Source organism: Morus notabilis, unplaced genomic scaffold, assembly GCF_000414095.1.
Source record: "Morus notabilis unplaced genomic scaffold, ASM41409v2 Scaffold568, whole genome shotgun sequence".
In the NCBI taxonomy this organism is placed as follows: domain Eukaryota; kingdom Viridiplantae; phylum Streptophyta; class Magnoliopsida; order Rosales; family Moraceae; genus Morus; species Morus notabilis.
This window is the reverse complement of record NW_010368058.1, coordinates 456,961-484,776: the sequence shown is the minus strand read 5'-3', so window position 1 is coordinate 484,776 and position 27,816 is coordinate 456,961. Positions and strand designations below refer to the sequence as shown.

At 36.7% G+C, this 27,816-nt stretch overlaps 2 protein-coding genes across 6 annotated transcripts in view; one reads left to right on the top strand and one right to left on the bottom strand.

The window, feature by feature from the left end:
* The first annotated feature begins 1,755 nt into the window (after positions 1-1,755).
* Positions 1,756-6,332, top strand: LOC21400719 (protein MAIN-LIKE 2). 2 transcript variants are annotated; one of them, XR_002903655.1, is made up of 7 exons: positions 1,756-2,222; positions 3,043-3,173; positions 3,290-3,934; positions 4,061-4,228; positions 4,332-4,721; positions 4,837-5,930; positions 6,030-6,332. XR_002903655.1 is itself a non-coding variant. In XM_010114594.2 (6 exons), exons 2-6 carry the CDS (start codon positions 3,066-3,068, stop codon positions 5,797-5,799), a joined length of 2,274 nt encoding a protein of 757 aa, XP_010112896.1. In that variant the 5' UTR covers positions 1,756-2,222; positions 3,043-3,065; the 3' UTR covers positions 5,800-6,332. The 2 variants fall into 2 exon arrangements, 1 of the variants encoding a protein (XP_010112896.1); XM_010114594.2 differs by having other exon boundaries at positions 4,837-6,332.
* A 3,316-nt stretch (positions 6,333-9,648) lies between these two features.
* LOC21400717 overlaps positions 9,649-27,816 on the bottom strand; it is a 29,801-nt gene continuing 11,633 nt past the window's right edge. For 2 of the 4 annotated variants that reach the window (XM_024176365.1, XM_024176368.1), the window contains exons 11-27: positions 26,554-26,953; positions 26,312-26,439; positions 25,363-25,533; positions 24,666-24,866; positions 18,409-18,969; positions 18,252-18,311; positions 17,832-18,160; positions 16,972-17,383; positions 15,773-16,240; positions 15,577-15,693; positions 15,359-15,480; positions 14,545-15,271; positions 14,102-14,356; positions 13,445-13,627; positions 12,305-12,646; positions 11,124-11,928; positions 9,649-10,431 (exon numbers count right to left, since the gene is read on the bottom strand). In XM_024176365.1, the coding sequence (XP_024032133.1) occupies positions 11,179-11,928; positions 12,305-12,646; positions 13,445-13,627; positions 14,102-14,356; positions 14,545-15,271; positions 15,359-15,480; positions 15,577-15,693; positions 15,773-16,240; positions 16,972-17,383; positions 17,832-18,160; positions 18,252-18,311; positions 18,409-18,969; positions 24,666-24,866; positions 25,363-25,533; positions 26,312-26,439; positions 26,554-26,953 (5,226 nt within the window). In that variant the 3' untranslated portion in view covers positions 9,649-10,431; positions 11,124-11,178. Of the gene's footprint in view, positions 10,432-10,585; positions 10,632-11,123; positions 11,929-12,304; positions 12,647-13,444; positions 13,628-14,101; positions 14,357-14,544; positions 15,272-15,358; positions 15,481-15,576; positions 15,694-15,772; positions 16,241-16,971; positions 17,384-17,831; positions 18,161-18,251; positions 18,312-18,408; positions 18,970-24,665; positions 24,867-25,362; positions 25,534-26,311; positions 26,440-26,553; positions 26,954-27,816 lie in introns of those variants that run through there. The other 2 variants (XM_024176367.1, XM_024176366.1) reach the window with 2 other exon arrangements.

Here is a 27,816-nt window from a genome sequence, read left to right as displayed (position 1 = left end):
TCGTTTAAAAAATGAAAAACTCGCAAACACTTTTTGTTTTTCAAGTTCATACTTTATGTAGAGGAGAAATTGTTCATTAACCATATGGTTCAAGTCATTCAAACCAACAAACTAACGTGTCTGTTTTTTTAATAGTTGAAACGGGAAAGATTTAGCCAAAAAAAAAAAAAGGACAGCAAATCCTTTTAAGAAATCATTTTTTAATTGTGAAAAAAGTTTGGGGTGTATATAAGGGCATTTATGGAATTAGAGAGTATCTTAATTTTAAAAAGAAAATAATTTTTATTTTTAAATATACTGGAGTGCCTTAATACAAATTTGAGGTCTCAGTAAAATTTATTTTTACACGCCGGATATAATAAAGGAATTTTCTAATTTTGCAGGAAGGTCCACTTTAATCGAGATTATGACCTTTTGCCAAAAGCTCAAAGTTGAAGTCAAAACTATGACCCCGTTCATTTCACCAATTCGAGTTTTACTATAGTAAAAAGCTCTCAGAAATAGTCACATCTAACTTTTTTATTATAGTAAAAAATTCTCACATAAAGTCATATCTTAATTCGAATCAACAAACTAAATGTGCCTTATATTTTACATGCTCTATGAGTGAAGCAAATAAGTTTGTCCCAACACAAGAGAACCCTATCATATATGATTCTATTGATTTTGTTATGACCATTAGCAAAAACTTGATGGTACACATGTATGGTTTGGGCAAAAGTGTGGCGTTAAATTTACAGTTGGTAGAGTCGAATGCAATAAGAACTAAAGTTCTAATGTTACGTATTTTCCTCTTCTTCTTCTTAAGAGCTAAGACTTGTCATGTATGTAAAAATGTTAATAAAACAATCCTCCATGGCTTCTTATTCTCTAATAAGATGAAACTTACCAAGTTAAAATTCTCACCTCTACCCATAAACACTATTATTACATGAGACACTTTATTTTAATAATAACAATTTCTAATTTTCAAAAAAAAAAAAGAGAGGTTGATGAGTCATTAGGGGTCATTTGGTTGGAGGGTTTAAGGAGTAAACTCAGGTTCGAGTTTAAATCAGTGTTTATTTTATAAAAATTAAAAAGAGATTTAAACTCTTGTGTGACGTTTAAACCCTTAAAATAAAAGGATTTTTAAACTCAAATCCTCCTTAAATTATAAGGATTTGAACTAAAATTCAGACTCTACAGTTTAAAATCCACGTGGTTCAAACTCATCTTAATTTAAACCTCACCAAACGATAGTTTCAAAAAGGAAAAATTGTCTTCAAATAAAACTAAATTCATATTCATCCAAATTTCCCAAATAAATGGCAAAAAACGGAGGTAAAAAAGAATCGCTTCTTGCTTTAATTCTTATTTTTGAACTCTTTTTGCTATGTATTAACTGATAACACAATTTTTGAAAAATAAGACATGTTGCTTTAGTTTGTTTTTTTTTTTTTTTGAAACAACTATTTTTTTCATTTATCAACTAAATAGAAGTAGTTTAAGCAATAAAACAATTTTTAAAATAATAACAAAACAAAACCCATTAAAAACAATAAACTTAAAAGGAAACCTTATTATCTGCACTTCTAAAATTTTTTAACTGAATTAAAAAAAAAATTGATGATTAGCAAAAAAAAAAAAACAAAAAAAAAAAAAAAATTGATTTCTTTTTTTTTTTTGCTTAAAAATTTTGATTCCTTTTTTTTTTTTCAAGCAAAAACAAATTAAAAAAAAAAAAAAACATCATTTAGGTTTCCAAACAAACCCTGATCTCGTTATTGCACTTCCATCTCCGAATACACAAAAACAAAACCCATTTTTTAACTTTTCTACGCCGCTTTGCTTTCCTTTTATCTTCTTTTTTGCGTTTTGCAGTTTCGACGGCGCTCCCCGTCGTTGTTTTGTCCCGTCTCTCCTCATTCCCAAATTGCTCTTCTTCTCTCGCCTTTTCTTTTTCTCCGAAACTCCCAGAAAAATTCTTTTGAAATTGAATCTCAATAATTTTTATTTATTTATTTAACTTTCGTGGTTTTTATTTGTGTATGTGCTAAACGGTGTCGGTTCCTCTTAAAGAAAGTGGAAAACGCAAACTCGTGGTTTTTTAGTTGTACTTTTGCAACTGCCCAGGAAAACGGCGTCGTTGTCCTTGGAGATATCAAATCGGAAGTTTTCCCTATTCTCGCCGGAGAATTCTGATTTTTCCGGTGAACCAAAACCAATCAGTTCCTCCCAAGGTATTTTTTTTTCATTTTTTTTTTTTAGAATCATTGAAAATAGAGGAAAATTGGGTCTTTAAATACTGGTTCATTTTTTTTTTTTTTGCTTTTTTTATTATGTAAGATTAATGGCGAGTTTAGAGATTTTCTTACTATAAACTTGGTTGTGACAGAAAGAAAGTTGGAGTCTTTTTCCTGTTCTTTTCATTTACTTGTCCTTCAGAACAAAACCGAGACTTGAAGTTTGCTTCTTTTTTTTTTTTTTTTTTTTTTTCCAGTTTTAGTTACTAGTGTTTTGCGTTTGTGTATGAGAATTTCAAAATTTTTTGGTTGAGAGGAAAAAAGAAAAAAAGTCTTGATGGGAATTTTAATTTGTAAAAGAGGGAGTAAATATGGACAATTGTTATGTTTTCTTCAATTTGAGTTTGTTAAGAACTACATTGGAGATTCCATTCTATCGTAATTACTACCTATTTACTGAATTAAGCTATTAATACAAAAGAGAGAGAAGAAGATTTCACCTGTGAAACTAGTTACCTCTTTCAATAGTTTTAATCTTTGGTTGATGTGACTTTAGAGTTTATTTTTCCAACAAACATAAAAAAAAATTTGATTGGATATACAAACAACTTTTTTGATGTTTTGGTATAAGTTATCAAAGTGAAGCTTTATTTAGTTGTTGTTTTGCCATACTTGATAAAGTTATGAGCTGAATGTTGCATTCTTAATTGGTATTCTCATGTCACTAACTTTTCGTCTTTCTTGGTGCGTTTATCAAGTCTGCATTGTATGATTATGAACTTAAATATGCTGCTCTTGCTTTGTGCTTCTATGGTAGATTGATTATTTCCACTGTCACCAATGGACGTAACATTGGTGGACCCTTACGGAACGAACCCTGGACCAATGGATGCTTCAGTACTTTATGATCAAGAGAAACATGTTTCCTCCGCAGTTTGGGATGGGCAGGTGGAGTTTACTTGATGAGCTTTAAGCTTCTCTTTCTCTTTGCATTTTTCTTTTTTTGTTTGTGATGACAATCTTTCTTTAGTGTTTGACTTTACGCTTTTGAATAATTGTTGCAGGAGCGTGGTGCACTTAGATGTCATGAACACACTTCAAAGCTCGACCAGTGGACACTCACTCGAAAACAAGTTGAGTTAGTCGAGAAGGCTGGGTTTGGGTATTTAAGATTGATTCCTGCAATAAGTCTAGACAATCCACTAATTTCTGCGTTAGTTGAGAGGTGGAGGAGGGAAACAAACACTTTCCACTTGAATGTCGGAGAAATGACTGTAACCCTCAAGGATGTTGCATTGTTGCTTGGACTAGCTATTGATGGAGAACCCGTAATCGGTACAACTTACACCACCTGCCACATAGTGTGTGAAAAGTATCTAGGGAAGGCACCAGAATCTGGTTATACTAGTGGTGGGATGGTAAAGCTAAGTTGGTTGAAAGAGTTCTTTTCTTGGTGTCCTGAAGATGCCCCACTTGAGGTTGTCGAGCGTCATACCCGTGCTTACCTCTTGTACCTTGTAGGCAGCACTATTTTTTCTACCACCACGGGGAATAAAGTCCCTGTTATGTACCTTCCATTATTTGAGAATTTTGACCGGTGTGGAAAATATGCCTGGGGAGCTGCAGCATTGGCATTCTTGTATAGGGCCTTAGGCAATGCCTCGCTGAGATCTCAGAGTACAATTAGTGGCTGTTTAACACTGCTACAGGTAATTTTCATGCACGTTTCTTTTTCTATACTTTACCTCTTATTATTTCCTCCATTTTTCATAGTATCTTTTGTTTCTATGGATATTTCTTCTTAAAAATCCTTTCTTTGTTTATCTGATGAGCAGTGTTGGAGTCACTTTCACTTGAACATTGGTCGACCAAAGCTCAATCATGATCTGACACATGAGTGCTTTCCATTTGTGCTTAGATGGAAGGGGAAACAAAGTGGTCCAACAGCGAACCGCGATGTAGTATTTTACCGTAAGGCATTGGATTCTCTGAAACCATGTGATGTAAGTTTCTTTTCTTTTCTTTTGTATCCTGGATAGTGTTCAATTTATACTCTGGTTTTTAATCTGTAAAGTGTAACACAAATAGTATGTTTTTAATATACAGGTAGAGTGGCTTCCTTATAGAAACATGGACAGTACATTAATTCCAGAAGATATTAAGAATAATTTGATCTTAGGGAGGTCAAAAACAATGTTAATTTGTTTTGACAAGGCAGAAAGGCATCTCCCTAACCGTTGCTTAAGGCAATACGGCATGGTTCAGTCAATCCCAGAAGATGTACAACAATGGGAGAGGAAAAGTCGTGGAGTTGATGGTGGGGTTGACTTGTCAATGAAGATGCAATCAGAAGTTGATGAATGGTCTGAGCGTCAATCTCATATCGTGGATGGTGATAATGCTGCAGATGAAAATGAATACATGCAGTGGTACCTGAAAATTACCCGTAAATTTGTAGGGAGGCCTATATCTCTCTCATCAGAGTTTCAGAGAACAGTAAGCCTGAGATAGTGAATTATAGTTAATGAATTTTCCGGAATGTTTCCTGATGTAATTGGAATGCAAATGACATATTAGTCTGATATAGTTTCTTTTATTTTGAATTTTGCAGAATGCTGGTCTGAGGGATATTGCACATATAGTTGACACATTCTCTACAAAGGGGTTGGATCCTCAACAAATTGAGTTGGTTTCTAGGATCAGATATGTCGCGCATGAATGTCTGAGAGACCAAGTTGGAGGCCCAGCCATTGTGACAGCTACCCCACAAGTTGAAGTCGGGAAAAGAGGAAAGGAGAGAGTAAGAAGAAAGAGTACTGGAAAACGTCTAAGAAAGGATGAATCAATGCAATATGGTGCAGCTAGCGAGGATGACCAATCTCATTATGGTGCTACTGATGAGATTGCTCAATTGCAATTGCAGCATGGAGATAGAGAAGAGAACCACCATCAACTATATGCTTTAGATAGCGTGGACAATCCTTTACGAATAATTGCAGATGGTGAGAATGAACCTCTGCATCTGTGCAGTGCAGATATCGAGATTGATCATTCACCGCTAAACAATGCAACTGTTGAGGTAGTTGATGCTGAGATGAGCCATGCATCTATGAAAGCTGAAGGGACCCAGTTTCTTAATGAAACAGAAAAGAACAATGACTTGCAGCCCTCTGCTGCAGTGACTGAGGTTAAGGACTCCCAACTTTCTGATGCAACGCTGGAGGTTTACCTGCAGAATCATGATGCAAATGAGGTTGTCAACCCACAACGTCATGAAATAACTAAGGAGGTCGTTGACTCACAGTTTAATGATACAAATAAGGACGATGTAGATTCACAGCTTAATGATGCAAATAAGCATGCCATTGAATCACAGCTGAGTGATGCAAGTAAAGAGGTTATTGACTCACAGCCGAGTGATGTAACTAAAGAGGTCATCGACTCCCAGCTCAGTGATGCAAAGGAGGTCACTGACTCACAGCTTAGTGACGTGAAGGAGGTCATGGACTCGCAGCTTCCTGATGCAGTCAACAATGTCAATGGATCACAACTTTCTCAGGTTACTAATGAGTGATCAAGAGACAGCTAAAGCAGCAGCATAAGTTCAACAATCATCTGTTGAAACTTCCATAGATGTGGTACAACCGAATGTTGTCGCATTATAGTATAATCTGAAGTCACTATCAGGCAACTTTTTGGACTCATGTAAGATTGATGTGATAATTTCGCGTGTGCATGTGTATACATATTGTCTTACCTGCTTTCTTGATCTGATGAATTTGAAATTCCATTCTGTTATGGCAGGCAGCTGAAGGCTGACTAATATTTCAAATGAGGCTAGACTAAGGAGTACCTGGATTAAAATTTTCTCCTCTTTGCGTCATGCTGTGAATTTTTCTTGGCTGATCTAATTTAGTGTTTATAATTTTCGAGTTATTAATTATATCGTGTAATATCTGAGGTATTTTCAGCTCAAATCTTTTTTTGTCTTGTGTTCTACACAAGTAGCTTATTTTAGGATTACATCTTTTGTTTCCCCCCAAGAATTTTGTTTTTCTCACTCTAGCTGGAAAATTCAATCAAGGAAAGATAGCTAGCAAGAAACGATCTAGCCTCTCATTATAACCGATAGCAAAATTGCGAATTCGACTATTTTTTTTTCCAGAAAAAAATCCATGTCTTATTTCTTTTTCTTGGGGAAAAAGGGTGTATAACCAAGCAAGCAATTAAATTGTGGTAGGTGCATATCTATATAGGAATCAATTGGCAAGAGGAGCTTAGATGGCTCTTTATGGTAGCTTTATGGTGGCAGTCGACGCTCCTTAATGTAGTTTGATACTCATCCATATCCAAGAATCAAGTGATCTAAAATCTTTTGGTTCCTCATGTTGGTTATGACATTAATCGTAGAAAACACTTGACTGGAAAATATTCATAGGCATAATATTTGTGATGTTGGACCAAGATGATTAAGGAAATAGAGAGAAAGAGACTAGGAGCACAAAAGAAGAACAGAGGGAGAAATTTATGTATTCAATTAGTTATCTGGGATTAGACTCTTACGTACTCTTATTGTTAACACATCTGGTGGAGTTGGGGTGACGTGCTCTTCATCTGAGGGATAGGGCCCACCTGTAAAGCTTTTAGTGAACATTCTTATCAACGTAACCCTTTTAGTAACGCTTATGGAGTATGCTAACGCCGGTCGCCTCTTTACTAAACTTTTATCTTTATGAAAAATTAGTCATCAAAGTCTGGATTGAAAAATACAAATATTCTAACTTAACCTAGATGATAAACATGTAATTTTGAACTTTTAATTATTGCTAGTTTGTTCCTCATCAATTTGCTCATACATAATATATTTATTGGCCAGGCAGTTTTGTATTCCTGCAATTAGTTATTTTCTCTGTTCATTATTTTCTTGCTAGTAATACTCTCTGCGACATTTGTGGCATGCATGTGAATAGCAGGCCATGAAGTAAAAGGAAAAAGGTAAAAGTTATGAGTAATTATGAAATTCAGATTTACACTTTTTGTTACATATATTTTGTTGTAAGTTGTCGTTGACCAGTAAGACCTCTTGAACAGTCTATTTTCCTGTTTCAGCAATATTGTTTACTAATCTTCTCGTGCTCAAGTCCCCCAACATGTTGGACACTTGTTCGTCTTTGCTCCTATGGCCAGTCTGCTTTAAACAAACAAATTCAATTCACTGCTCTTTATTCATGTGAGAAACTGTGGCTATAATCTATATGGGCCCGTTTAGTTCGCTAATTTGAGATTTTAATTCGAGTTGAGATGTGACTTTATGTGAGCTTTTTACTGTAGCAAAAAAGTTAGAAATGACTGTTTCTGAGAGCTTTTAAAATTTAAATTCTAAACTCGAATCGGTAAAATGAACGAGATCATATATATGTTTCATCACCCTTCTTGGTAATTAGCTTTTTTGCAGAAGACCTACCAAATTTTCACAAGGTAGACCATCCTTTCTTTTATTGTACCATGCATTCGCACGAGTATTTTATCAAGAATTGGATGATGAACAAATTATTCTGAACCGTTGAAATTTGAATGGTTTTTGTCAGGTGGAATTCAACAATAAAAAGAATAATAATTCTTATCCCTGAAAATTCGTTGCACGGTAGTTTAAGTCCTAGTTCTTACCTTCAATTTTCTTAGGCTTTGTTTGGTATGAGGAATGTTGAGAGGAATGATAGGAAATGTGAAAGGTGGAGAAGATTATGTTAATCATTTATGTTGTTTGGTAAGAAAGAGAAAAAATTAAAATGATAGATGAATGAATATTTGTTTAATTACTATATTGTCTTTTTTATCACTGCATATTAAATTTTTTGAAGGATGAATTAGTCTTTTTCAATCTTTAATTGGTGGATTGCATGACTCTTTCCATGAATCTTTAATACATATTGGCTTTTCAACTAAACAACGTTGTTTCCTAAAAAAAAAAAAAAAAAAAAAAAAAAAAAAAAAACCAATGTTCAGATTTTATTTGGAGATTAATAAAGGTTACTACATGATAAATTTTCTGCAATCAGTAAAGATATTTGAAAATGACTAACATTACGTAACCCACATTTTTTTTCTCTCTCTCTTTAAGTTGGAGTGGTAAAGATAATATATTTTAAAAAAAAATAATGGTAAAGGTTTTTTTTTTTTTTTTTTTGGGTGATAAAAAAAAAATATTTTAAAAAAAAAAAATGGTAAAGGTTTTTTTTTTTTTTTTTTTTTTCTGATGAGGTAAAAGTTAGAACGTCCTGTTTTGTAAATAAAGTAGTAATGCCCGTTTAATTCGTTGATTCGAGTTTTTAATTCGGGTTGAGATGTGACTTCATGTGAGAGCTTTTTACTATAGCAAAAAAGTTAGATGTGACTATTTTTTAGAGCTTTTTACTGTAATAAAACTCGAATTTTAACCTCGAATCGGTGAAATGAACAGTCTCTTCTTTTTTAAATTTAGGGATTTAAGATAAACTTAGGTGTGAAATTATCCGTTTTAAGTTATGTCTTCTATAATTTAGTCTTTTCAATATGAAAACAATTAACTCAACTTGTGTACAAATGATAATTGATAAAACTTTATAGCATTCATTTATCAACGGAAGATGTCCAATAGAAATGAAAAATTCAAGTCTTTGTTTTAGCGTATAATATAATCATTAAGACTATAATCCGTCATGTACATTATAATTTATAAATAATCCATCATTCTTTGCATGCTTGATCACAATTTAATTGCCAGCACCTCTTAACTTTGAGAGATTAACATAAAGGAAAGGATTTTCAATACTAAATAGCATTCTTACGATTTTGATTTAATCTAATAGTTAAAAACTGTATCCTATCAATAACATATTTTTTCCAAGCCTTAAAAAGAATTCTCCAAATTCTCACCTAATATACATAATGATAATAAACCTATCTAAAGAGTAAATAAGATACATGTTAGAAAGATGAAACTTTCTCTCTCTCCCAAAATCCCTCAACAATTAGGAGTGACAATTCATATTGCCGTGTCGTGTTGACCCTTTCAGTTGACACGGTAAGACCTGACACGAACGCGACTTATTTATTATTCGTGTTAAAATACAAAACTCAAACACGATATGTATATTGACATGTTGACACGACACGATTAACCAATTTATTAAACATGTCATAATAGTGTTGTGTCAACTGTTTTTAATAACTCGTTTATAAAATGAGTGATAATAAGGTCGTGCCAACTTATTTCTCAACATGTTTCTCAACATAGATAACAAACGGGTTGTAATTGTATTGTGTATTCGTGTTACTCAAATATAACACGTTTAATAAACAAGTTACGACGAGTCAATTACGAATTGACGAATCAACCTGAAAACGATACGCTATTTAATCGTGTTTTAAGGGGTCAACCTAATTTTAACCCAAAGCTATTTATAATAAACCCAAATCCGTTAATTTCGTACGGATTTCGAGCCATGACGTCATATCATTACCTGAATTGTCAGTCCTACCAACAACTCCTTTTTCCGATTATCCAAAAAAAAAAAATCCTTCCGATTCTCTCTCTACACATATTTGTGACTGTGACAGATGCTATCAAATAAATATCAATATCTTTTGACCCTACCTTGGCTTAAAAAATTACCAAAAACCTCTCTTAGTTGCCATGACAGAATACAGGTTATTAATCTCTAACCCCCCACAATCACTTCAATCACATCCACGAATCTCTCTCTCTCTCTCTCTCTCTCACACACATGCATGCACAAAGAACATACACAGTGATATAGAGAGAGAAGCTCACAAGACAATACATGGATCCAAAAAACACTTGCTACTAAAAATTCACACTGACCAAACGACCACATTCTCCTCCCACACACCTTAACACAAGGACAAACAAAACAAAACACAATGCACTTCTGTTCGTTCTCACTCTTCTTCTTCCTTACTCTTCTTCATCTTCTTCCTTCCTCTTCTTCTTCTCCCTAGCCATGCAAAACTCCACAACTCAAACGACAATGACAACAACATGATGCTCCCGCAGTCCGAGGCAGAAACTCTCTTCACCGTCATGGAAAACCATGTCGTCTGTCTGACTGATAATTACGCAGGCAGGCAAAATAAATCCTCAACTTCCTGGAGCGATAAATTGATTTTCTGACACTAATAAATATAACTTTTCCAGTGTCAGTCTCTGCATTATGAAAGAAAAGAAAGGAAAAACAAGCCCTTGTAAAATCCCTTGAGCTGAACCATATATTGAGGAAAATATGGACATATATGGTACAATTCTTACAAAATTCACTCAGGCCCCAAAATGTCAATAAAAGAATAGGGGATTTAAAACAATTGATTTTCTGACACTAATAAATATAACTTTTCCAGTGTCAGTCTCTGCATTATGAAAGAAAAGAAAGGAAAAACAAGCCCTTGTAAAATCCCTTGAGCTGAACCATATATTGAGGAAAATATGGACATATATGGTACAATTCTTACAAAATTCACTCAGGCCCCAAAATGTCAATAAAAGAATAGGGGATTTAAAACAAAAAAAAAAAAAACAAAATGACAGCAGAAACAAAAAAAAAAAAAAAAAAACTAATCTACATGTGGTTTCCAAACTTTTTGATCTTTGCTACTGCCTTGTATAAAACACCTCAAATTTCTCCAAGTAATTCAGGATATCCCAAAACTCGCATATCCTGAAGCTATTTCTATACCATTCTTTTCATTTTCAGCACCTCCCTAAGACATCCCGTCACCACCTCACTCCCACCAACAGTGGCCAGCCCGTTTTCTCCTTTCATTCAAGAATCCTTAAGCAAGTTCTTCAGAAATTCAATTGAAAAAAGTGCGCAAGATATTAGAAGAAATTAGAAGTTTCACCACTTTACATAGTCGCTATTGCCGTCTGACTGTCAAATGTTGTCTCAAAGCATATTCACATTAGCGGCAGGTAAGCCCCACCATGCCCTTTTCTCAGCACAAGAGGACCAGCATTTTCAGGGACCTTATCCAACACCTTGTTACATGTATTAATCACATCATTAAACCCAGTTGCCAATGTAGCGAGTTGCAGTTGCAACCTCAAATCTCGAGTCCTCCTTAATAAGCATCTAAATGATCTCCCCAAGTATTTAGCCCATTCTGCTGGCAACCCTCCCCCAGTGAGCCAAACTGAAAATTGGGACTGGTCCCCTCTGGCTGCTACCTCAGCTCTATAAAACCTCGCTAGATCAATAAGCATTGAAGACTGGAGCGGTAGCACGGCCACAAATTCAGCCACAAACTCTTCAAGTAGTTCTGGTTTGAGCATCTGATTCCAAAGAACCAAAGCCCACTCGCTTGGCTGGTTAAGACCATAGGCTTCGGCAACTATTAGGGCCTCTTGAAAACGGGACTGCTCAACAAGGGCTCTTCTAGCGTTTGTTTCAGATAGGTACAGCCATTGAATATCAGGCATTCGAATTTGAAGCGAAAGAAGGGAAGCCTGAGCACAAGCTCTACGTGTTTTGTTGCCAGCGTCAATGGAAGAGTGAACTTCGGCAGCTTCAATGAAATATCGCATAGCATCTAATAGATCTTCATTCTGGTCCCTGTCCCTACGACCAAACCACTGCTCAGACGACTGATCTGCTCGAGATTCTAAAAGAGCAGCTGTTTCATGTTTCATGTCAAAATGGTTGTACACCTGAAAAAAGAACAAAAGAAAAAAAAAAACTTGAAACAAGAAAATACATATTTAATAACTGAATTCTTGTGGGAACTTTATGTTACTTAAAGATCTACAGAAGATTCCCAGTTAAAAGAACAAGTGGCAGAAGAGAAACTATTGCAGAGAGCTGACCCATAAAATAAATAAATAAAAGCCACAAGATCTAAAACCAATCAATGTATTTAAAACTTAGTTAAGATGGTTAAAACTGTGAAATGTCTAACATAGCTAATCTGCTCCAAAGTTGCTTGATCCATATAACCCTTATCCAACCATCGTCTATTCACCTGACAAGCTTGTCAAAACAAATTCTTCATCATAACAAAGAAGAAATTAAGAATGAAATACTGACCATTGCAAATGCATCAAGATCATTGGGATTAAAATGCTTCAGCGATGTAAGAACAGCCATCCTAAACCCCCTGACAGCCTCAGCTGTGCCTGTGTTTGTATCTGCAGCAGCTGAATACTTCTGAAGAAGAAGATCCAGTTGGCCATTTTCTATGAGAATGCCAAGAATGAAATTTAGGGCATGGAAGTTTCCCACTCCTGTTATGAGGCGAGCCAAACAAGCGAAATCCCCCTCAGAGACATAAGCATCCACCCTTGTTGCGGCAAGGGCTACAAGAACATCAACTCCATCAAGGCAAGCGGATGATTTGTAGAAATGGTGGGATAGAATAAGAAGCTCGACCTGCAAATAGCATTTTCCCTTAGGAACATTACTATTAGCTCATAAAATATCTCTATTAACCGTTTCTTAGCTTAATATTACTCATTTTCTTCTCTTCCCCTAAAAAATAGTACGCACCCCACCCGCACCCATCCTCCTCCCCCACCCTCTTTCGGTTTTAAGTTAATTTAGGATCCAGTTATTAGACATGCCCTGGAAAATAAGACAAATCGCACGTGTAGGAAGTCACAGATTAAGCCTAGGCCAATATGATCATACAACAACAACAACAACAAGCCTTGATCCCAACTAATTGGGGTCGTAATATGATCATACAAGACATTATTATAATAGCTCAGCCCATCATCAACATTACCATTATTATTGTTATTATTGTTGTTATATTGTCATTATTGTTCTTATTCTTGTTGTTACTGTTGTTACTACTGTTACTACCATCACCATCACCATCAACATCATTGCCATCAGCACCATCACCATCATCATCATCACCATCACCATCATCATTATCATTATTATCAGTAGTAGTAGTTGTTGAAAGAAAGGATTTTGTGAACAAAGGGAGGATCCGTTGTTAGACAATACATTGTAACGATAACAGTGTGCTCAAACGTTCTTTATCATACCAACTTATAAGTGGTGAATATACTCTTAATTTAATTTGCATCATTTTTTATTGATTGTAAATGCATTCTTAAATACTGTAGAACGTATTTCATTTTCTGAGGGAAAAAGGGGTCAACTGTGGAACGTACTTGGTCAACAGGATACTAGTATAGCTTATCACTACAATTATACCTCACAAGCATGCGGTATTTCTTGTCCAGTAATCACCATACGCATCAATGCGTGGCCAATTTCTGGTTCAGATGGACAAAGCTCTGCCCACTTCAAGAAATCTGAAAACCTCCATAACAAGGGAGCAGGTCCTTCCTCCTTTTGAGAATCCATATATCCCCCACGATGCGCAGCCAATAAGCCCTATAAAAACAGAATGAACCAGATCAACAGAACATCATTTCTTCCTTTTTTTTTTCTTTTCAACAAGAAACTATAATCTTTATTTATGATAATAGGATTAAAATATACTAGTAGAAGGGAGAATGAGCTATCCTCCAACACTAAACTATAAAATTAAAAAAAGGCAACCCAGTCCCTAACGAAACCGGAGAAAAACACACTATCAAAATCCTTCTCATCACCAACCCAAAGAGCTGTGCTAAAGTAAGCATATCCCATATCACACTGAAGTCTTCCTTACATTCATCCAAATATTCTATGGTTCCTCTCTAACCAAACTCCTCAAATAACTGCTAAAACAGAAACCTTTCCTGAGGTGTCTCTCTTTTTGCTAGATCTGGACCAGAAAGAAGGCTCGCATAACCCACAACAGCCCAATTCCCTCATTAGCAAACACTGAATATTACAAGTAAATTGCCTCATTCGAAAACAAACCTTCAGAAAGGACTCAGCGAGAATTTGAGCAATATTAGCTGCTGGCATAGAATGAGTTTGCACAAGGAGATTTGCTTCCTCAAATGATTCTTGTGCTTTTAGCGAAAGCAGCTGTAGTAACTCTATTGGTTGCTTGTCAAATGCTTCTGGAAACGAAAGACCCAAGACATTTGCAGCTTTTACAACTGCTATTATTCTCTTACAGAGTCCACGCCCTCTACCTTCAGTGAAAATGGTTGCTAAGCTCTCCAAAACCTATAATTGCAAGAGAAAAAAAAAGGGATTAAACTATAATGGTGATCTCAAGTGCATCCATCAACTGTCAAACAAACATAGAACATAGATAGTGAATTTGATCTCAAGTGCAAATAGTATTAACAATCATTAACAAAAGCAGAACCTAGTATCTACTTCAAACAGATAAGAGAGAGATGGACAATAACCTGCAGCGGTTGAATTTGATACTGGTCAGTCAGTATGTTGTGCGATTGCATAACCGACTGTACTTCCTCATCCAGCATTGATGCATATACTAGCTCATTTGGAGTTGAAAGAGCAGCAAGCTTCAGAGCAGCATCCACGAGTACGAATTCTGAAGGTACTTGTGCTGGAGATAGCTTATACTGGAGTTGCTTGGCAGCTGATATTTGGCTAAATTCCAACAAAGAAAGAACAGCCCTCTCCAATTCTGCAGGTCCAACTCTTTCCTCCCATCTAGAAAAAGACATTCCCGTTCTCACATTCTCATCCTGCACTGACATGTCATTTTTATAGTAAAGAGAACTTGGAACCTCATCAGATTCTACACTTCTGTCTACCGGGTCCAATAGTGTCCGTCTTACTACCCCATAGCCCTTTGCCCTCCGCTTAGTCTTTGTAGGTCCACCTACTATAGTTGAAAAGCTAACATCGGATTGGTTCTTGTAATGCACCTGGTTATTTTCCCTTGCATCCTGCTTCTCAGTATTTCTACTCCGGCTATTTATATGATTGTCCATTTTTGCTATTATACTTGCAGTGTGGTCAATGATACTAGAGCTATTTTTATTTATTGGGTCACGCATGGAACCTATATTGAATTCTCCATCACTCTTCACCTGTGCTTCTGATTCTACTGCCAAGAGCCAAACTCTGGTCTCAATTTCCCGCAGAAGATTCAATGGATAAACTCTGGAAAATGTATCACAGGGGTCAAAAAAGAGTATCTTACTAAAAAAAGTAATCGGAAAGCAGTTATTTAGGGAGTAAATCACTTACGGGTTCATCAGGGTTATCATCCCACTTAACCATTGTAGAGAGAGTAATAACAACTCATGAAGCTCTCTAGCTGGAAGATCTTTTTCTGCAGCTTCTGCATGTTTAAGGAAAAATAACCCTGCCTAGAAATTTCAAGGCAAATTATCTCAGAACGATCACTGTTGGTGACTATATTCTATTGAAAGCTATTGCAAAGTGCCAATACAAAGTGGACATACCTGTAAAGCAGGGAAAGAATATCTGATAAAGAGTGTTTGGCAGTGGCTCCATAGAGCAACTCTCTCTTCTGGAACGTCCCAAAGGAACTCTTTCCATTCTGCTACCATAGATTCGGCCTATAATTGCACAACTGTCAAACCCTTGGTAACATAAAGAAATTAAACAATTTAAATCCCAAAAGGAATTCACTCAGACCTGAGTCTCAGTAACATGATGAAAAGCTGATTTCCAAGGTCCGCCACTGGTCTCCAACTGTTTGGCCCAATTACGTGCTTGCTCCCAATGACCATTCTTTTCCAATGCTTCTAAAAGTGAAGCATCATCTAAAGTCTCATTTCCAAGTTGTAAAAGATCATCTTTGCGTAATGAAGGCTCAGCTAAATTAATTTTCCAAGAAAGACGCCGATAGTCTGTGGCTGTCGATCCTCCATCACCAAAGTCAGTTGCCGCAAGAAGTTGTAGCAAGCATCTTTTTTCATAAGGGGATGGACAAGCTAAAAGTGTAGCATCAGCAGCTTTAACAGCCATAGAGCTTATCCATGATATCCCAATCTGACCTTCCCTTCCTATATTTGCCTGTAACTGTGACGGTTCTTCTTTAATTCGGGCAGAAAAGGAACCCAAATGTGCTGCCGCTTCAGATAGGCGCATTTGTGAGAATGCCTGAGAAGATGATGCAGAATATATTTAGACTTCATCGAGAGTTACAATCCAATTTATTCGCTTCCAAAATGAGAATGCAAAGCCAAGTGAATGATTACAAAACTCAGAACCTACTGAAAATCATAAGAATCTACCAAGGAAAAAAGAAAGGCACGTTAAATGAGGTAGTTAACTTGCATCAACAATGGACAAAATTGAATGTCGTATTTCTTCCTCTTAAAAGCATACTAATAGCCAACTAGCAGAACTCCCTTTCCAGTTTCTAAAACAAAACTCTATTCACACATTCTTAAAAGTGAAACCACCGAAACAGAAAATTTTGAACTTCCAACTTCCTGAAGGTTAATCTTATATTTCAGAATTTCATTCCACTATCAAGAATTTGAAAGAAGAAAAAAAAAAATGCTTACTAACAGAGTGAGCAAAAAAACAAAAAAAAGACGAGGGTTTAGAAAGAATGCATATCCCTGCCTATACTACCCACCCCATTCAACATAGAGATGAATCGTCCATAGAAATTAGCAGCAGTGGAAGTAGACAATGTAGCCTGCATCTAAAGTTAAGAGGATGCATGTTCTCCCAGTTAGACAGAGGTACACGAGGGGTAATAAAAAATACCCACATAGCATGACAATCAAACCAACAACAAAGAGTCGTTACATAGATTCTCTTAATGTGATTGTCAACATTATAGGGTAAAGATATGGCAGAATTGTAAACCACTCACAAACCTGAAGGGCACGTATGAAAGGCAGGAGAGAACATGAAGGAAGGAACATTTCAAATGCCCTTAGTAAAGGCAGGAATAAGTGTTGTTCGCAAAGTACTGCAACCATCTTGGAGAGAGAAACATGCCCTTCATCAGAGTCAGAAAGTTCTATTTTTCTTTCCTCTTCAACCATAAAACCTTGTGCAACAAATACTTTCTCACCCACGGGACTAGTTGAAATGCTGGTAACTTCAACATCTGACAGATCTCCTGGTATGGACTCCAAAATACGTCTACGTTTTGGATTCCGCCGGTTGTAGTGAAATGTAAGGAATCTGCTCCCTGCTGGCAGAGAATTAGTAGCTTCAACTGCTGCTCCAACATTATCTGCAACCTGGGATGCGATATCATTTACCTTAATGGATGATGTCTCCCTGTAAGTAATACAGCTAGAGTAAGAACCATACTCTTTAAGTTTGCAAACCTAATGCTTTTACCAAATGACAGTTTTTCAGGATTAAAGTGCCAAACTACGAGAAGTTCAGGGGCAAAGGTGCAAAACAATTATTGTTATTTGGATAAAAATTTAACTTCTTTTACCCATTGGAGTTAATTGCTACTAGTTTGTTATTTCAAGGACTAAATTGTCAAGCAAAAAAGTTCCAAGGACAAAAGTGCCAAATCACAAGAAGTTTGGCACCATAGGTGCTGGAACCCATGCAAAATTTTAAAGCGAGAAAGCAAAAGATAAATTCACATCACACATTTGCTTCAATGTTATGGAATCACTAATGAAAATCGCTCAAGTAATATCAGATACAAAATGCCATCTAAAGTACAACACAGAAAGCATTATTCATATGTATGGGTATCAGTGGTGACCTTGCTGCAGTAATTTCCAGCCACACTGTCAAGCAAGACAGGGGAGACACATCAGAAAAGCATGATGCAATCATTGCCAAAATTGACCAGGATAAGTCCTTTGCTTTCTTCAAGAGGGCCTCTCCAGGATTTTTTTGCTTCTCACATTCTGCTAAAATTCTAAAGAGTTCAACTGGATAACAAGTTTGTTCATCTGAAAAGGAAATTTCGGTCCTTTTCTCTGAGTTATCTGGATAAGAAGAGGTGCTAGCTTTTTTTCTTGACTGCATGCTCTTCAAAACTGTTAATATATGAGTTTTGAGACGTGGATCACTAAACTCCTTCGATGCCTGAAAAGTAGAACAGTAAGAGGATAAAGGATACAACTTTATCGTATGCTAGATATTTAATTCAGAACAATATAGAATCATGATGGCTTACCACTTGAATTACTGCATCGAAAGAATATCCTCCTAACTGAGCTTCAGACAAGAACCCAACCTGAAAATAAATAAATAAATGCCACGATAAGATTTGAAGATGTTGAATTTCGCAATTATAATCGACTAATGCATGCACCACTACTATGGAGACGTACCCAATCATTGTCTCTTGCTAGTACATCAAGGTATTTTGTGCTCAAGGGAAGATGATGCATCTGACAGAAAACTGTAACTAAATTCCAGTGCTGGCTAGCAGCTTTTTGTTGGGATCTCAAATCAATTCCATCACCATTTCCACTCAAAAGCCAAGATCCACATGTGTTTCCATCCACCGTCAGAGGGAGGCTCGCCTTTTCTAAATGATGTAGGACATGAATGAGGGCTCGTGAAGATTGCTGACCGGTAACTAAACTCGGAGTTTTCTTTTTCTTAGTACTACTTGCACTATCCTGATGCAGATAATGATCTGCTAGTGCTCGAGCAAGAGACTCGACTATATCACGTTCATGGGAAACTGCATGAAATGCAGAGCCCTTGGGTGAAAATTGCCTTTGGTCGTCATTATTTTCAGTGGACTTATAGTATGAAGATATCCGTCTCAAGGCAGCAACATCCACGCGAAGCATGCTGGCAGATAAACCGCAAAGCTCCAGGACAAAAGCACATGAAGCCACCAAGACGGGATCCTCAAAATGCATAATAGCAAGCGGCATAACCTAAAAGTTTCAAGTGTGAAAAGAAATTCTCCAGACAGACTTCATTAACATAAAAAATGAATAAATAACTAAATTATAACATAATTCCCAATGTTATAGAAACAGAAACATAATTTTATTAGGAACAAAAAAAAAAGCGAATAAAAAAAAAGAGAGAGAATATGAGCAGACATCGGGAGAACAGAAAAACAAAAGCTAGTGTCGGAAATATAGGAGTAGATAGGTTTAGTTAGGGTTTATGTGTTATCAAATAAGATTTGAATTCTAGAGTTTAAATTTAGTGTAGGATAAGGGTTGTTGAAGATTGGATTTAGAGTATATCTAGAAGAAGATTAGATTCTCAATCTCTTCTATATATAACTATTGTATTTTTTCCGGTTATGTGATTATTAATAAGAAAAAATATGTTTCCCCCAAAACCTACATGGTATCAGAGCTTAGGCTCTTAACCTAATCTCTCAATCGCAAAAACTGCCATGGCCGGCGCCAACAGAAGTTCCTCTTCCACAAGAGATGACGCAGAGAGTTCGCAAGACAATTTAGCCACAGTCCAAAGCAGTGATGACGGCGTATCCCTCATGAATCACCCATCTAATGCGTTGCAATTGACTGCACACAAATTAAATGGGAAGAATTACTTGTCTTGGGCTCAGTCTGTGAAGCTTGTAATCGATGGAAAAGGGAAATTAGGGTTCCTGACAGGCGAGGCAAAGAAACCAAGGGAGAACGACCCAAAATTGAAGACATAAAGATCCGAAAACTCCATGGTTACCGCATGGCTTATCAATTCCATGGAGTACTCGATTGGAAAGCCATTCTTATTCCTTCCAACCGCCAAAGCAGTTTGGGAAGCCGTACGAGAGACCTATTCCGACTTAGAAAATTCATCTCAAATATTTGAGATAAAATCAAGGCTATGGCAGGCAAGACAAGGGGATAGAGAGGTCACGGTTTATTACAACAAGATGGTGAACCTTTGGTGGGAATTGGACTTATGCTACGAGGAAGAATGGGACTGCACCAATGATAGCGTGCACTATATGAAGAGGGTAGAGAATGACAGAGTGTTTGTTTTTTTGGCCGGACTCAACAAGGAATTAGATGACGTGAGAGGCCAGATTCTAGGAAGGAAACCACTTCCATCCATCCGAGAGGTGTTCTCTGAAGTGAGAAGGGAAGAAAAGCAGAGGAGTGTGATGTTGAAGAAAGAAGAAGCATGAGGAGTAACAGAGGCCGAAACCTCTGCCTTGGTTTCTCAAGGGGCTAACTTGGACGGAGACAGGAGAAACACCAAGAAGAATGATAGACCATGGTGTGATCATTGTAAGAAACCTTGGCATACACGGGAAACATGCTAGAATTACATGGGAAGCCGCTAAATTGGAAGAAGAAGAATGAACGGGGTGGCAGAGCATTCCAAGTTTCAAATGATGACCAAGGGCAGCAAGTCTCAACAGAAAGCTCTCCATTCACTAAGGAACAGATAGACCACTTGTTGAAAATCATCCAATCCTCAAAATTCTCTGTAAATTCCTCAAATCCATCATGTTCTCTAGCCCAGAAAGGTAACTACCTCACTGCCCTTGTTAGTGTCAATTCCGGTATAAATTGCCCGTGGATCATAGATTCCGGTGCAACCGATCACATGATAGGATCATCAAAATTGTTCTCTTCATATAGTCCATGTGCAGGAAATCAGAAAATTAAAATAGCAGATGGATCCCTTTCAGCCATAGCTGGGAAAGGTTCCATTGCTATTGCTCCATTCATTACCCTTCAAAATGTTCTTCATGTTCCAAATTTGTCATGTAATCTCTTGTCTGTCAGTAAACTAACTCGAGATTTAAACTGTCAAATTCACTTTTTCACATCTTCTTGTAAGTTTCAGGATTTGAACTCGGGGAAGACGATTGGCAATGCTAGACAAGTGGAGGGCTCTATTTCTTTGAAGATGGATCAAGCTTGGGAAGACAAGCTCAAAATACTTGTTTTAAGTCTATTTCTGTTTCCAGTGATAAGGAAGTCATGTTATGGCATTTTAGGTTAGGACATCCAAATTTCCAATATCTTAAATATTTGTTTCCTAGATTGTTCATCAATAAAAGTCTATCTTCATTTTAGTGTGAGATTTGTGAATTATCAAAACATCACCGGGCTTCCTTTCCTTCACAACCCTATAAGAGCTCAAAACCATTCACAGTTATCCACAGCGATGTTTGGGGACCTTCTAGGGTTAGCACTTTCTCTCAAAAAAGATGTTTATCACCTTCATAGATGATCACACACGGGTAACTTGGGTGTTTCTTTTAAAGGAAAAGTCTGAATCAAAAGATGTTTTCAAAAACTTCTACAACATGATTCAAACACAATTTCAAACAAAAGTTCAGGTTTTCCTAAGTGATAATGGGAAAGAATATTTTAATAAAATCCTGGGCAATTTTTCTTAAAAAAGGGATTGTACACCAAAGTTCTTGCAATGACACCCCTCAACAAAATGGGGTGGCGGAAAGAAAAAACAAACATCTTCTTGAGGTTGCTAGGTCAATACTTTTTTACAAATAGTGTTCCAAAATACCTGTGAGGTGAAGCAGTCCTTACTGTCGTGTTCCAAATTAATAGAATGCCCACAAGAGTTTTGAAATTTCAAACACCATTGAACTGTTTTAAGCAAAAATTTCCCACATCACGGCTTGTCACTGATATTCCACTTAAGGTATTTGGTTGTGTTGCATTCATTCATGTGCATAATCATAATCGGGGGAAATTGGATCCAAGGGCAAAAAAGTGTGTTTTTATTGGTTACTCACCAACACAAAAAGGTTACAAATGTTTTGACCCAATTTCAAAAAACGTTTTTGTAACTATGGATGTAACATTGTTTGAAACGCATATATATTTTTGTGAGAATCATCTTCAGGGGGAGAGTAATGGCGAAGATGCTAGGTTAGAAACTGAACTTGACCCTGCTGCTGCCGGGACTGGCAGTGACCCTGCTGCTGCCGGGACTGGCAGTGACCCTGCTACTGCCGGGAATGGCAGTGACCCTGATGCTGCCGAGAATGACAGTGACCCTGCTGCTGCCGAGAATAACAGTAACCTTGCTGCTGCCGAGAGTGACCCTGTTGCTGCTTCCTCCTTTGAACCCGTGAGTGACCCCTTTAAACCGGTGAGTAAGGAATTCTCGAATCATCTAAATATGAACCCTATCATGTCTTTACAATCAAGTCCAAATCCACATCTAGAAAATGATATCTTCAAAATTGGAACTGATGGGGGACCTCCTTCAATGCCATTAGATGACCGGTTAGGAACAGAGGTGTGAAAAACCAAGGGAAAAAATTCAAGAGCTCCGTGTCTACTCGAGAAGGAAACTGATTCAAGGAAAGGGAATCCCTACTTTGCAGCATTGCCATGAATCCAACTTGGGAACGGATCAAGAGTCCCCTTCAGGTACATCTATGTCTCAATCTAAATCTTTGGAGTCTAGTGTCCAACCTAAGTCTATTAATAACTTGGATGTCCCTATTGCTCATCGTAAGGGGGTTAGGTCTTGTACACAACACCCTTTGTCCAACTTTGTGTCCTATGAAAGATTATCACCTTCTCTTCGTGCTTTTACCTCACAGTTGTCTAGTGTAGAGATTCCTAAAACAGTACAGGAGGCTCTAAATGTTCTTGAATGGAAGGAGGCTATTCTAGAAGAGATGAGGGCTCTAGAAAAAAATGAAACTTGGGAAGTTGTGAACCTACCGGTGGGAATGGCAACAGTCGGCTGCAAATGGGTCTTTACAGTCAAATACAATGCAAATGGCATACTAGATAGGTATAAGGCTCGGTTGGTAGCTAAGTGCTTCACACAGACATATGGGATAGACTACTCAAAGACATTCGCACCTGTTGCAAAACTTAATACAATTCAAGTGCTTTTGTCTATTTCTGTGAATTTAGACTGGCCACTATAACAACTGGATGTGAAGAATGCATTTCTGAACGGGGATCTGGAAGAAGTTTATATGGACTCTCCTCCCGGTTTTGATAAAAAATTTGGTTCTAGAGTGTGCAGGCTGAAAAAATCATTCTAGGACTCAAAGCAATCACCGAGAGCTTGGTTTGAGAAGTTCACTCAATGTGTGAAAAGGCATGGATACACTCAGGGGCAGACCGATCACACTCTATTTATGAAGTTCTCAACCGATGGGAAAGTTGCAGTTCTGATTGTCTATGTGGATGATATCATCCTCACTGGAGATGACCTGGCAGAGATGGAAAGGTTGAAACAGTGCTTGACTTCTAAGCTTGAGATTAAAGATTTGGGACAATTAAGATACTTCCTTGGTATGGAAATCGCAAGATCCAAGAAAGGCATAGCTGTCTCTCAACGAAAGTATGTCCTTGATCTCCTGAAAGAGACTGGGATGAGTGGTTGTAGACCTGCTGAAACACCAATGGAGCCGAACCTAAAGCGTGGAGAAAGTGAAAAAGGAACGCCGGTGAACACAGTAAGATACCAGAAGCTGGTTGGGAAACTGATATATCTGTCACATACTCGCCTAGACATTGCGTACTCGCCCAGACATTGCGTTTGCTGTCAGCGTCGTGAGTCAATTTATGCACTCTCCATATGAAGAGCGTGTCGAGGCAATTCACCGAATCTTGATATATCTGGAGTACTCCCGAAAAAGGATTGTTCTTCAAGAAAAATGAACAGTGAGGTATTGAAGTCTACACCGATGCTGACTAGGCTGCATCTATAACAGATAGAAGATCTACATCTGGGTACTATACATTTGTCTAGGGTAACTTAGTTACGTGGAGAAGCAAGAAGCAAAGTGTTGTGGCAAGGAGTAGGGCTGAGGCTGAGTTCAGATCAATGGCTCATGGAATATGTGAGATTTTGTGGTTGAAGCGGATTCTTGAAGAATTAAGGAGGTCGATTGAGAGTCCAATGAAGCTTTATTGTGACAACAAAGCTGCCATTAGCGTTGCTCATAACCCCGTACAACATGATCGAACAAAGCACGTTGAGATCGATAGACATTTTATTAAAGAGAAACTTGAAGCGAGAATCATCTGTTTGCCGTTTGTTCCAACTACACAGTAGATAACTGATGTCTTAACTAAGGGGCTTCTACGGTCTCATTTCGAATTTTTGACAAGCAAGTTAGGCATGACAAATATCTATGCTCCAACTTGAGGGGGAGTGTTGGAAATATAGTAGATAGGTTTAGTTAGGGTTTATGTGTTATCAAATAAGATTTGAATTCTAGAGTTTAAATTTTGTAGTGTAGGATAAGGGTTGTTGAAGATAGGATTTAGAGTATATCTAGAAGAAGATTAGATTCTCAATCTCTTCTAAATATAACTATTGTATTTTTTCCGGTTATGTGATTATTAATAAGAAAAAATATTTTTCCCCCAAAACCTACAGCTAGAAATGGCCAAAAGACTAAACAGCAACATAACACGTGAAAACAATCCAGAAATAACAGTACATCTCTCAATCCAGATCTAACAGCATTAAGAGGAGTAGCCTTGAACTCCTTGAAACGTTGTACATTATTTATCATAAATCATAGCCGATATTCACGCATAAAAGTGCTAAAAATAACTCTATTTTCTAGAGTTATCAGGGATTCAAGATAAACAAATAAAGAACACGAAGAAATTCACCAAAGTAGAGAGACATCAATTCTTACAGATGAAAGGAGAGACCCTTCAGTTTCTGTTAGAGGTGCAAGAAGTCTTAGCAAATCTGATTGGATATTTGTTTGTCCGTTTGTCGATTCAACTGATTGTCCTTCTAATTTTAATTTTTGAACTCGAATGCTTAGGAGACGGTTAAAAGCAGACAACGCTCGTCCTCGGTGCAAGTGGTGCTCCAGCCCAAGTCCAGTTTCCTAAGTCAATACAAACTATTAAGATTAAAAGCAACTATATCAAGTCAACAAAAGATTTTTTTTCATAAGACGAAAGAATTTTATTAATGGAAAAGTGGGGACAAGGAATCCACCTAGAAATATATTTTTTTTTGGTTGAATAAAAAGATTTCAGAATCATGTAGGTAGCCTGTAGTTACACGAACATGCCGAAAACATGCGGCCCAAAGAAATAATAACAGAGGTATTCTGAGAGAATAAATGCCATCATGTAACTCTACCCAAACCAGATTCTCTGAGCAAACACAAGATTACTTGAGCTGCACTATTCTTTTTTTTTTTCTTTTCCTTTCTTCATTTTGGGTAAATTGCAAATAGGAAACTAGAAAGCACTATCTATGTCCTAAATGGCAAGTGAAGCATACTTTTTTTTTTAACCATTAACGATATATTTAGATTATTAAGAAGCAAGTTGAGTTAAAAAAATAAATAAATAAAATAAAATAAAATCCCATACCTCAAGTGTAGGATCATAGAGTTCCTCTTCAATGTGCTTTTGGATGGTTGCTTCCCATGAGATTGCATTAATCTCAGCATGCTCGTCAACATTTATGAAAAAGTCAATCTCCCTATGCCGCAAAGTTTCTCCAGGTGGCATACCTGATATTGATTGCCATCCAAGAGGACCCTACATCATGCAAACAAGGTTAATCCACTAATCAACATAAATAGAACATATGAAAATGCTATATAGAGTGAAGAGGAAGGGACAACTGGTTAAAGTGTTAATTTACCAATTTTGCCAATAGCTCAAACTATTAAGAGGTGGACCAACAATAGTTTTATATTCTCACACTCCCCCTCATGTGTGGACTTGGATAATAGGCAATCGTATCAAGTAAAATTACAGGATGCGATGTTTATAAGAGTGGAACTGAAATTTGCAATATTTTAGGAATAGAAAAATTTTACATAGTAATTATTAAGATGATCTCCACATTTTATGCTACAGAATTAAGTAGTAATAATTAAAATGGTTTTAATTTTTACTATTTGTTAAATACTCTAATGTTCGTGCTACATTTCCAAATTACTGGTAAGATTGTATTATATGTCTAACTCACCCAAATATTAATTGAAAGGCCCAACATGTGAATAGTTAATTATAAGCTCAAAACCCGGCACGTGATGATAATTTTAGAGTGCAACAACAAGAGTTTGAGCTTAAAACCTCATGCAATTACCATGTTAACTTACCAATTTTCCCAAAGGTTTAAGCTATTTGGAGGTGAGCGAACAATAGTTTTATATTCTACGAAGCAGCAAAAAAATAATTGATTTATCCCTCAAAAAAATAAACAACTGATTTAGCCTATTCACATATGACAAAACACGAACTATGTAAAGAATGATATATATATATATATATATCAAAACCCGGTCCATTAAGAAAAACAATAGAAAACCTGGACATAAAGCTGAACCAATCTTCGCAAAGCCTTGGGAAACCAGCAAGGGAGCATTTGAAGAAGTGAAGTATCGTGTCCAGAAGAGAAGAATATGTTGTCACGCCAATTTAAATAGTCTGATAAAACTGTAGCACCATGTTGTTGTAAGCAACAGTTAAAGGAGCCGTGATAAAACAAATTATAGAAGTAAAAGAGCTAATATAACACATTCACGTAACAGGTTAAGGCTAAAAGCTAACCGTTCTTTGCTCTATGATCCAAGAAACTAAAAGTTGTATCTTGTCCAAAACATGCAGACACAAATGTGCGCCACAACGTAGGAAAGCTTTGTAATGTGGGCTTGAGGTTCTCCAGTGTGCACTGCGCTGAGGAATTAATGTGCCTCTTTACCCCACCACTACTCAAGCAATTTTGAATAGGGGCAGGGGCATACATTAGCGTTGCCAAAGCAGCCAATTCTCCCCCTCCTTCTGCAATGTCATCTACAGTACGAATTATTTCATCCATCACAAGAACACCAAGATTGGTAGCAGGAACTAAACCACGAGATGTTGCTGAACGAGCATTAGAAAATGACGCGTCATACTCACGCCCCTTAACCCGAGATAAGAGCAACCATTTTGCCCATTCACAATCTCCCTGTGAAAAGACATTCAACAAAACAAAAATCCACGTAATTACACACACAGATTATATATAGAAACTGATGAACAACACAAATCAAGACAAAATAACACTATCAGAGAGCTTTCATCCTAATATTCCAGGCATATTATGTAAAGGGAAAAAGAACTAATACCGGTAGTTGTAAACATCCAAAATGCTTTTATTTAATAAAGTAGAAATAGCTAAAACGATGGAAGTATATTTAGCCATGGCAACGGCCGTCAAATTATAACACTAAAATACTTGGAAGCCAAAAATATAAACAAGTTTGCACATTAAAAAAAAAAAAGAAACACATCCCCGTATTTTCCAGATTGGCAATTATCTATGCAAAGGTGCTTTCTGATGTAGTTTTTTCTTTTTTTTTTTTTTTGAAACAATGATATAAAATAAAATTGTTCGTTTTGTTGGACTCCCCATCCTCCTGTTTGGTGTCCTTTGTAGTTTGTACTTCGTGGTTTTTTTAATACAAGTTTTGTTTTTTTCAAAAAAAAAAAAAAAAAAAAATCTATACACAAGTTCATTCGATTCACATATCAATGCAAAGGTAAAAGTAAACATGACAAACTCCAGAGAAAATCCAACGGCAGTTGAAGAGAAAAATTGCATCTCCCAAAATTGTAGCTAAAGAATATAATACTTAGTAGCTTTAAAACTTGGATTTTATAGTTGCAGATAAAAGCAGAAATATGATATCCATGGGTATACATGATAAGGTACGTTTTCAGTTTTGTCTACAAAGTAATTGACCTAGAAGTTCTGAGTGAAATTTTTGGAAAGATGGAATTCAAGAAGTTTTGACAGAATCTGTCAGACAGATAGCATTTATCATATAT

Coding starts and splice junctions, on each gene's coding strand:
- LOC21400719 (XM_010114594.2), top strand. CDS start 3,066: ATGGACGTAACATTGGTGGACCCTTACGGAACGAACCCTGGACCAATG. Junction 4,229..4,331: donor ATTCTCTGAAACCATGTGAT/GTAAGTTTCTTT, acceptor TTTAATATACAG/GTAGAGTGGCTTCCTTATAG. Junction 4,722..4,836: donor CATCAGAGTTTCAGAGAACA/GTAAGCCTGAGA, acceptor TGAATTTTGCAG/AATGCTGGTCTGAGGGATAT.